This window comes from Thamnophis elegans, chromosome 9, assembly GCF_009769535.1.
Source record: "Thamnophis elegans isolate rThaEle1 chromosome 9, rThaEle1.pri, whole genome shotgun sequence".
Lineage (NCBI taxonomy): Eukaryota > Metazoa > Chordata > Lepidosauria > Squamata > Colubridae > Thamnophis > Thamnophis elegans.
The window spans coordinates 67,860,145-67,871,602 of record NC_045549.1 but is presented as its reverse complement, the minus strand read 5'-3'; the positions used below and the strand labels follow the sequence as shown (position 1 = coordinate 67,871,602).

Sequence of the window (11,458 nt, the reverse complement as noted above, 5' to 3'; positions counted from 1 at the left end):
TCAAGCCTCAAAAATACACTTTCCCCCAAAAGGTTTCCACAATTTTGGCCACTGCTGTAGTTTAAGGTATACATTAATTGACATGATATAATCCTGTTACTGCTTTCCTGTTCAATCTGGGCTCTGTCTGGGAACTGATGGGAGTCTAATCATTCATGGCCTCAAGGTTTAAATAAAATGGTAACCTCTATCTTCCTTTTCAGGCAGAAAAAAAAATCAAGAGGGTTTGATTGTAAGGGAGCCAGTTGCTCCACTCATTCATTACGATGAATCTCAGAATATTTCAGAGTGATGGAACAGCATGCCAGCTTTAGAGAACAGCTGTTTGTGTGCACCACCATGAAATGAGCAAGACTTGGACTTGTCCAGGTGGCACAAAGGAATTTGGTGGAATGGACCGTTCTTTTGTTTGGCAAAGAAAGAGGAAGTGGCATGCCAAGAATCCCAGATTGGCTGCTGATGTTGGGAGCAGCCTCCATTGTCTAAAGCAGTGCTTCTCAACCTTGGCAATTGTAAGATATGATGATTTCAACTCTCAGAATTCTGCCTGGGGAATTCTAGGAGTTGAATCCCATGTATTAAAGCTGCCAAGGTTGAGAAACATAGGTCTGGAGGCTGCATGAAGCATTAATCAATGTTATGTTTGTCACCACACTACAAAAAAGATGTTGAGACTTTGAAAAAGTGCAGAAAAAAGTAAGACGATTAAAGGCCTGGAGACTAAAACATATGGAGAACAATTGCAGGCTTTGGGTTTGACGAGATTAAAGGACTAGGGGTGACATGGTATCAGTATTCCAGTATTTGAGAGGCTGCTACAAACAAGGAGGGTGTGTGTGTGTTCAATTTATTTTCCAAAGCGTCAAAGGGCAGGACAAGAAATGATGGAAACTAATCAAGGAGGGAAGCAATCTGGAATTAAGGAGCAACTTTCTAACAACAATTAACCAGTGGAACCAGACATAGTTGGTGCTCCATCACTGGAGGTTTTGTAAGAAGAGACTGGACAGCCACCTGTCTCAAATTGTATATGGTGTCCTGCTTCAGCAAGGGGTTGGATAGACAATCTCCAAGGTCCCTTCCAGCTCTTCAAATGTGCTACCAGAATGCAAACGAAACCCATCCCTCCATTGATTTTTTTCATTGCAGTTCATCTCTCTGGCTGACATACATTTTGACTCCTGCCTAGAATTTTTGCTCTACTACTGTTAGGTAATGGTGACCAATTTTCCCACTTTGCTTCTGTATAGGGTAGGTTCTTCTAATTATTTTTTAAGGGCAGAATGAACTTGATTTATACCAAGAGTTTTGTGCCAAGGAGTCTTGACTGTTGGCAACTACCCGAGGACAAGTCCCTATAGTTTTCTTGGCAAGGTTTTCAAAGTGGTTTGCCCTTGCCGCCTTCCTGAGATTATGCGACTGGGCCAAAGTCAGCCAGCTGGCTTTGTGCCTAAAGCAGGAACAGGACTCTTGGCTCCCAGTTTCTAGCCTGATGCCTACACCAAACCGACTCTCTTAAAATCACTATTTTTTCCTTGTCCTAGTAAAACCACTGCATGTTTTGTTCAATTATATTATACTTACCAGGAATAGAGACTTGCTTCAATGTTAGAAAGTAATCACTCGAGATACAATGTGGATATTTGCTTTTTATGTTTTAAAAATGGTGTAATTTAGGTCAGTGCCCCCCCCCCCCCATCTTTTGGGCACCAGGGACCGGTTCCATAGAGAAAGCTTTTTCCACAGATTCTGGAAGGGGTGTGGTTTTGCATGCTACCTGCATCCCATGGATGGGGCTTCGTTCCTTTGTGCAGCCCGATTGCTGGCATGCTACGGACAGGTGCTGGTCCACGGGCAGGGGAGTTGGAGGACCCCTGATTTAGGTCATTTTTATGTAGCACTTATGCAAATGTTTGTGAAAACTTGTATGCTATTAGGGCAACTCAAATTTTGCACACACTGAAAGTGAGAGCAGGATCTGGTTTTGAATCCTTTCATGGTAAAGGTCTTGTTACTACGTTTAAAAACTGTAAAAATGAGGAGCAATGAAATTAGCATTCATAAGTGGCCAATACTACTCTGCCAATTAAACCATACAAATTCTATTTCTCACTGTTTTACAGAAGTCTCAGATAGGAAATGGGCATCAGGAGTCAAAATTACTGATCCAGGCAGCTAACACACTTTTTAGTTGGGGGGCCTGAACCAGAGGGGATATTCTGCCGGTTTGCCCCAGTTCGGGCAAACCGGTAGTGGTGGTGGCAGGAAGCTCCACCCACCCATCCAGACATCATCATGGACGATCTGCGCATGCGCAGAAGGGATGCATGCAAGTGGCCACTCCCAGTTCCAAACCGGTAGCAAAGATTAGAGCATTTCATGCCTGGCCTGGACCCAAGTCTTTCCACAGGTGGGGAATTTTCAGCTTATGAAACGAAATCTGGGAACATTAGAAAATTAACAATTTTGTCATTACGAATGATCAAGCTAGGCTCTCAAATTATAATTTTGCTTTTAAAAAGGTTAATTCCTAAAAAGGCAAATATGATGTGAGGCTCCGGAAGCAGCAATCCCGTTAATTGTTTTGGAGATGCTTCCTTCTCCACTCAATTCCTTCAGCACCAACCTAGCAGGGACAGTCTGTTTATATGCATACTCCACGGTTAAAAATAAAGATTTTTAAAGTAAGTATTAAACGGCATTAAACACAATGTTATATCAAGCATTCTCCACCAGATTGCAACCCTTAAATTCTTTGAGAAAGTACACAAAAGAGTAGATTGACATTTTTATTTGAACAAGCCCCCCCTAAAAAACAAAACACACACACAAAGGAGAATGATAAAATATGTAAAAATTATACAACTAAAAACTACATGTATACTTGTAATGGGTTATTAAATAATTAAGAACGCAACCTAAAGTAACACAGAAACTTCAAAATAATTCAATTTTACCAGGATAAAAAAATGACTATGAATGCGCTATATATCTTGTTAACAAGAGTTTTGAAATGGAACAAGAATTGTGTTATCCGTCCAACAGTTGTGTAGAGACTGCCTTTCAGCATAACTACATATTTAACGGGATGGATTTCCCCAATGAAAAAAGCCCACGCTAACTCTTTCGTGTTTTACTCCCTGGAAACTTGTTTTATTTTTAATCACAGTGCATGAGATACATAAAATATTGGGGATTCAATTGGTTTGAATAGAGGAATTACATTCACCCTTTTTGCTTCATTAAAATGTATTTTTTTTTTTAATGGAATCCAGTTACTTTTATGCTGCATGCTTGGAGAAGGAATTACAAAGCAGACTTTTGGGATCCGTAGGCTGCGTCCTCCCCCTGTCGTAGTCCCCAATGCCTTTGCTTAAAAGAGAAATCATGGGAAACATGCCTGCTTAAAACTTTCTCTTGAACTCTGCGGAACAACAGATATAAACACTGTCCTATCTCGCCCCCCCCCCACTCCCTCCCCCAAGCCGTGAACACTATTCTCAAATAAAACGTCATTGAACATTTATACAAAAAATACTGGATTTTACACTATACAATTTCTAGAATATGTACAGAATAAAATAAGTTATTTTTTTTTCTAGTGAGTTCTGAAGGACAATAGGCATCTTTAATATACATTTTTAAAGTCTCTGCAAGCAGCTACTTTTTGGTTAGTTATCAGTTATTTTGTTATAAACACTGATCAGAAAACTGAGCAGCATTCCAAACCAGTTAGAGATATATTATTCCTTTTTTTAAAAAAAAAAACCTGGATAATTCCAGTTTTAAATATTATTAAACTCCAGAACATTTACAGACTAGGAATTAACGCTAAAAATATATACTTTTTTTCCAAAAATAATCTTGCAGTGCTTTTTTTCGGCATGCTCAAACTTTATCAAACATCCATATCCTCAAAATATGATGATTGGATAGCCATTCATTCCTACTCACACGCATAAATTTTATCATTACAGGCAAAAATAGAATAAATTGTAAATACAATATTGATAAATCAATGGATTTTGCAGTCTTTTATATATCCGGTATAATACAGCACATTCCTCATGACACTGTCAAAATTATGAATTCAACATTATTTGACTATTTACTGTCTAAAAGCCAGAAAGTTTTCACAGGTCTTCAGCCAAAACATCCACTGTTCATTTTAGCCTCATTTCACCTGCTTTAATTATCTCCAAGTTTAAGAGGCTATTATTGCAACTCCGTGTACTTTCTGTTTATGATGGGAAAAAATGCATTTTATAGGCATTGCTTTTAGCCCTTTTCTCTAATGCAATTTTTTAAAGAGTTCGTATTACTGATACTAGGTATAAAAAAAAAGCATTAAAGATGATGTCAGCTGTTTTGAGAACTGTTACTACGCTATGCAACTTGTTTCTAAAAAAGTTCTTCCCTGGAGAATAGAAGAGTTTCATTTGATATGAAAGGTGCTTGATAAAAGGGACTCCCTCCCCATTGTTTAGTCTTCTTCTGAGATTCAAAATCCTGTACTGAGATTTCTCACAGCCGTGTGTTTTGCAAGAAGCTGGTATGACTGCACCACATGCAGGGATTCCCGAATCTCTAAATTCAGTTCCATTAATTTTGAGCTGGCTTCTGACATATCCTGTTTTGAGCCAACTATTGCAAAACTGCCAGTCTGGCCAAGGGTCTGGTGACGGAAAAATATGTGCAAGAGGGTTTGAATTGGATCTTCTGCGGAATCGCCAAATATGTCATTGGGCCAAATGCACCTGGGGACACAGAAATGAAGTTATTAGTCACCGTTCTTATCAAGATCCAAGTTGATCATCTCTATTCCAAATTAATGTGAGGTTGACTCAGCCTTCCATCCTTCCGAGGTGGGTAAAATGAGGATCCAACTTGTTGGGGGCAATAGGCTGACTCTTGTCAAACCACTTGGAGAGGGCTGGAAAGCACTTTGAAGCAGCATATAAATCTAAGCGCTTTTACAAAAGAGTTTTATCTCTTTTGTATTTTGTAAATCTTCCCTTTTTTTATAACCTTCAATTAAGAAAGGAAAAAAAAAAGAATCAGGTCACCCCCTGAAGAGGAAAATATGTAAACACAACAACGGAAAGAGGGGATGGAGAGAGGAGTAGAAGGAAAGATAGGAAGGAGGGGAGAAAGGAGAGGAAAAGGAGAGAGGGAAAAGCAGAGGAAGAAACGGAGGGAATGCAAGAATAGGAGAGAGGGGAGGAAAGGGAAGAAGAGGGGAAGAGCAGAGGAGAGGAAGGGGAAGGAGAGAAGGGAAAGGAGAGGAGGAAGGAAGGAAGGAGAGAAGGAAGGAGGGAAGGAAGGAGAGAAGAAAGGAGGGAAGGAAGGAGAGAAGGAAGGAGAGAAGAAAGGAGGGAAGGAAGGAGAGAAGGAAGGAGAGAAGAAAGGAGGGAAGGAAGGAAAGGAAGGAGAGAAGGAGAGAAGAAAGGAGGGAAGGAAGGAGGGAAGGAGAGAAGAAAGGAGGGAAGGAAGGAAGAAGAAGTAGGATTGTTGTAAAATAAGATGGGTGTATGGGATGGTAAGAAAGCAATCTCAATTATATTGTCAACTGTAGGGGAGAAAAATTGTTAGAAATACATTTTATTAACAACAGTTATGAGATTATATAATTGTGAATGTATATATGAGAAATAAAAATTAATAAATAAATAAATAAATCTAAGCGCTATTGCTATCTAAGGTTTCCTATGGAGGTATAATTCCAGGCATAATTAATATGAGGCCTCTGCTAAAACCCACCCATTTTCCAAAAGTAGACGAAATGACTGCATTGCATATTACTTGTGGAGCACCTGTTGCACTCGTTGAGATCACTGAAAATGTTACCTAGTTGGGTCATGAAACATCTCAAGGAAACAGGCAAGCTCAGAGAGTGCCACACTTCAACCCCCGGTTCTCTTCCATTGGTATTAAATGTTATCCTTTTAATGATTCAATTGCTTATTTGTACCCTAGGATTATCATTAAGTGTTGTACCTTATGATTCTTGATGAATGCATCTTTTCTTTTATGTACGCTGAGAGCATCTGCACCAAAGACAAATTCCTTGTGTGTCCTATCACACTTGGCCAATAAAGAATTCTATCATAGTCTATTTCTATTCTATATCATTATTTTATAGCGCACTTCTATTCCATGGGCCCAGATTTACATAAGTCCTTGGTTGAGACTCACTCTCAGTTGCATCCTTTCCAGGTAAGGCATGTTAGCAAAAGGCATTTGGCAGTACCTGAACGCTTTGACTTGTGCTATAGCAGAGAAAAATTCCTTATTCCGCAAGGTTTCAATGAGCGAATGAATGGCTGTCTCTGTGCTGGTCTGAGAACCTTCTGGGATTTCAGCGTCTTCAATACTGCTATAAGAAACAGACTCAGCCACTTCTTTCAGGCAGGCTTCCAACTGAGCAAGCTCTTCTGACATGTTTATCACCTAGGAAAAAAGAGGGGTGGTACATGCATTTTTGATAACAGAGGCAATTCCCCCCCTATTCTGTGACAGCTTTGGGCAGAAAGTGTGTTTAAATAATCTATTTAAGCCGACATGAGAAATTCAGCTACTGCTATTAAATATTGGTTTAGGTTCTCATAAACACCTCAAGCGTTTACAGTGGATGCTGTAAAATCTGATAAAGCTGGGTGAGGATTGAGTATCAAACTGATTAACGTTTAACAAATTTTAATATGAATTTGTATTTTCCAACTTTCGATAAACTATCAAATTCTGTATTTTTACTGGTTATCAACCGCTTTTGAGTGTACACTTGAGCACAAAAGCAGAATGGATACAATGCATGGGCATCCTTATTAGCCTATTTAGCCTTTTAATTCAGAGATGTAATTTTTAGCCTTAAGTCTTGTAGTAAAAGCAAATCTCCAAGTTTCAGTGGCATTTTCTTTACCTCTGCCTCTTTTTTCACTACATTCACTTGGCTGATAAGTTTACAATAGGCTTGAAATAAAAGGAGCAGCTGGAAATGCAGTTTATACAGCCTCCGACACAGCTCTAATTCCTGTAAATAAAAATAAAATTGTCACCGGAAATATATTAACCAAAGAAGCGACAAAAGCATACAATTTGTATAGAGCAGAATTTGCAATATAAAAATAGTTATTGGCTTACTGCAGAGAAGAAAGGTTAAGATAATAGAGGAGGAAGCTAATCAGAGAAAAAATGAGTGCTTCTAGTCATCAGTGGATTTTGAATTAAAAAAGTAAATATTTTCTTGCTAGCTACATAATAAACTTTGGCTTTTAAGAAGGGCAGCTATTTCCAGCAGAGGAAGGGATGTTGATGACATTTCAGAAATGCCATATTCTAGCAGGGAAAAGTTGTATTATTTTGGGGGATCTGTCGCTTCCAATTTTAGAACAGTGGTTCTCAACCTTTCATTGCACATCTCATCAAGCACTCTATCAAATAACGTCCATCCCACTGATACGATCCCAGTTATTCCCCCCACCTCCCTGAGACTGGCATTCATTTATTTACAGGCAGTTCTGGATGTGCCACTTGGGATATGGCACGCAACATTTCATTTTCTCCATCAGATCAGAAATGAAAATTCTTGCAGCCCTGCCAGAGGAAGAGAGGAGACAAGCGAGCAATCCATTCAAGCACAATCATGATTTCCTTTCCAGCTTTTTTCCTATCTGTCCCAGCCCCTCATCTACAATCCTTGCCTATATCCCTCTTCAAAGCGACTTCCCAGTGTTGAAGAAGAGATGGATAGGAGAGAGGAGAGAAAGGAGGAGTGGAAAGGGGAGAGAGGAGAAAGAAAGGAAGGGGAAGTATAGAAGAGAAGGACAACAGAGGGAAGAAAGGAGATAGGGAGGAGGAGGAGAGAGGGAGAAGAAAGTGATGGATAAGGTACAAATATGGCGTATGGAAAGCAGAAGAGCCAATAATTGTTTTTGGGAGTTGATGGTAAGATGAATTGATGTAAACATTTAATAAAACAATACGATGTTGGCTATGTAATAGTATACATGTGGTTATATGTTATGAAAATGAAAAAATAAAAAACTTTATACAAAAAGCGACTTCCCAATGGCAAAAGGCAAGAGACGTCTTCTTGCGTGGATCTTCCTTCCTTTATGGCAGCCATGCAGAGGTGAACTGCTGCCGGTTCGGATTAGTTCCAATCAGCGGATGGGCCCGCCCACCTGCTATCCCGTCCTATAGCCGAGGCGGCGCAGTGGTTAAATGCAGCACTGCAGGCTACTTCAGCTGACTGCAGTTCAGCAGTTCGGCTGTTCAAATCTCACTGGCTCAGGGTTGACTCAGCCTTCCATCCTTCCGAGGTGGGTAAAATGAGGACCCGGATTGTTGTTGGGGGCAATATGCTGACTCTGTAAACCGCTTAGAGAGGGCGGAAAGCCCTATGAAGCGGTATATAAGTCTAACTGCTATTGCTATTGCTATATAATCACTGTGTGTTTGATGCTGCGCATGCTCACATTTTTGGTTCTGGGCTCTTCGGTTGTTACATTATGTGATGCCAACCTCCGCAGCTATGCCCTCCAATCAGGTGATATGCACCATGGTTTCGGCCTTATGGCCAAGGCCTGCAATTACCGCCTGCTTGGCCAGGTGAGTAACACTTTCTCAAAGTGGCAAGAAGCCGCTGTCTCAGATACAACCAACACACCAGGGCACTATCTCATGGGGAATGAGGGGGAGGAAAAGTTTTCATCCTGCACCTTCAAGCATAATGGATCTCACATCTCACACTGTCCTCAACGGACAGCTGTCCAGGTTGCAAGGCTGCGCAACGACTGAGCCCCACCGCAGAAGGTCAAAAGGCTCAAATGGGACTGAAACCCATTCGCAACCTCATTTCACCCGACAAATGTATTGAAGCAGAGCCGATGCTGGATCCCAGATCACACAGAGAACTATATAATAATTTGAAGTGAATCCCAGTTAGTCCCCCAAATACATGGTGGCTGAAGACAGGTTGGGTGAGGACCGCATATGAACCCCTTCTTTCTCCAGACATCAGGCAAATGAATAAAAAGGCCCAGGGATGCCCTGTCCAGTGCCTTGAAAACCAGGTTACACTGGCATGTGTGGGCTCTGCCTTACTATGACATGAATTGCATTGGTTGAGAACCACTGCCCTGATCACATTTCAATCTATTGTATTGCAAATAAAGATATTTCTACACACACACATATACATATATACATACATACATACATACAGGATGTAGCAAAAACCAGGCCTGTATACAATTTTCTATATGAATTAAATGTTCAAATTGGTTGCCATTTCCTTCTAAAGGCTTCTTCACTCTTTTGACACATGGCCTTTGAACATCCCTTGTGACTGGCCATGAAGCCTGATTTTTGATACAGTCTGTATATTCTTCATGTTTTGATTATTTTTAATAATATTTCAACTTCAAAGGTAATGAATTCATGGACAGAAGCGTAGTATCAACCTGTATTTGCATATTGAACTGCATTAGTGGGTATGAACTGTTAATAGGGATTTAAAATAAATAAGCAAAATTAACACTGGAATAATTTGCTACAGCTACAATATTCTGCCATCTAAAAAGACTGCCAACGAGTTAGAATTATAGATAAGCAAAGCAATTGTTATTTCCATAATATTCTATAATGAAACACTGTGATATCACAAATGGACACAAGACAAAATGAAAGCCAGTTTGGTTACTGGCATAGTTAGTTATTTGATAAATCAAGAGCCATCACTTACTGCTAGAATTTCCAAATGCTAAGCAAGAAGGTGTGCGGGTCACAAAATACAAAAAGGAGAAAGATCAAGAATTAGTAGAGAACTTCATTTTCCATGGGTCTCAGAATGCCCCAGATATAATTAAAGGAGGGGAAAAACTTCCAAAGAAGGGTTTAATGCATGTATAAAAATAATATTGAGTATTTATAGTGATAGAACAGCTGGTTGTACTACTTGCTTTGTTATCATGCAAAATGACCAAAATATAATAGTGACAAGAAGGCATTGGTTAAGTTCTGATAATGAACGGAGAGAAAAGAAAATTGGGAATAAATAGGTTCAAGCGACAACTGTGAAGGCAGGCGTCAAACCTCATGCATTTAAAGGAACCTCATGAAAAGTACTCATATAGGACATTAACTGCAATATCAATGTGCTGAAGTAGAGGGAGTGGAAAAACAGAGGACAAAATTTCTGCAAGGAAAAAAGGATCAAATTCTTACAAGAAAAAAAAGAAAGAAAGCTTTCCTCCTGATTGTTCTGACAGAGGCTTCCCAATAGCATGAAGCAAACTCCTGGTCCAGACAAAAACCCCTTTTTATTAATTGACTGTGAATTTTGCTCATTTACATCCAGCAAAGTCTTTCAAGGGAGGATTTACAGCCACGGACCTTATCTGGCTTGGACAGCTGCCAGGCTGATATCTGCAAAACTTGGCAAGGAGTCTCGAAGTCACAAACCAATTAAGTGAACTAATTGTCTCCTGCAAACTCCACTCCCCTTTCGCTCCTCTTTTATTTCCTCTGGGAGGGCCCATTCATCATCCACCTGTGGCCTAACTCCCAAGTCGACCCCCTGTTCTTTAGCTGTTCCCTTCTTCTTGCAACTCTGCGCATGCGCACACTGGGAACAGGCTCCACTGTTCATCTGCCTCATTGATGTCTGAAGCAGCAATAATGTGGGGCTGTTTCCTTGCCTACTGAAGGATTATGACCCAATCAAGCAGGCCATGGCCCAGATCTTCCTAATGGTGGTTCTATGCTCAAGCTGAACAGAAGTACGAATTCCTTTTAGGTCTCTCATAGCCTGGAAACAGAAGCTGGAACAGGGCTAGTCAGTATCTTAGAGGATGTCTATCCCAGCTTTAAATCTTCTTGTCGGAGGGCTTCTATTTTATATCTGAGGGAGAGGGAAATACTGCTATCTAAAAAATAAATATTCCAAATTCACAGAAGTGGAACATGCCATTTATACATGTTGGACAGATTACTGTTTAACTTCGGCATGTAAAATGCAGGGGGTCCCATTGCTTCTTCTGGGTCACTAGTTTGAATGATCAAGTGCTCTTATTGCCAGAAAGGCTCCCCTACTCTGCCCACTCAGTATTCAGCTAGACATGGGGTGTCAAACCCGTGGCTCCTGGCCACGCCCACACCTGGTTTAGCAAAGGGGAAAAAAGTCACGATACATCCCGTGATGATGCTGTGATAACACGAGTTTGACACCCTTGAGCTAGACTCTGGACTCCTTGAAACGTACATTCTTTATCTGAGAAAGAAAAAGCTACGAACTTCTGCATAACATCCTTTTCAGTGTTTGAAGAGCACTACTACACTCTCTACTTTAGTCTTCTCGCTGCTAAAAAATGCCCATCTCTTTTATAATATCTTCACTTGACTTAGTTTTTAAGTCCTCCGATTATTTTCATGCTTCTCTATGTTACAGTTTCTCAGT

General features: G+C 40.2%; 1 protein-coding gene across 10 annotated transcripts in view; it reads right to left on the bottom strand.

Moving 5' to 3' along the window:
- Window positions 1-2,775: 2,775 nt before the first annotated feature.
- FRYL (FRY like transcription coactivator) overlaps window positions 2,776-11,458 on the bottom strand; it is a 155,298-nt gene continuing 146,615 nt past the window's right edge. For 6 of the 10 annotated variants that reach the window (XM_032224209.1, XM_032224207.1, XM_032224202.1 and 3 more), the window contains 4 exons: window positions 9,746-9,763; window positions 6,920-7,030; window positions 6,251-6,450; window positions 2,776-4,757 (listed from right to left, as the gene is read on the bottom strand). In XM_032224209.1, the coding sequence (XP_032080100.1) occupies window positions 4,502-4,757; window positions 6,251-6,450; window positions 6,920-7,030; window positions 9,746-9,763 (585 nt within the window). In that variant the 3' untranslated portion in view covers window positions 2,776-4,501. The remainder of the gene's footprint in view (window positions 4,758-6,250; window positions 6,451-6,919; window positions 7,031-9,745; window positions 9,764-11,458) is intronic. The other 4 variants (XM_032224204.1, XM_032224212.1, XM_032224203.1 and 1 more) reach the window with 3 other exon arrangements.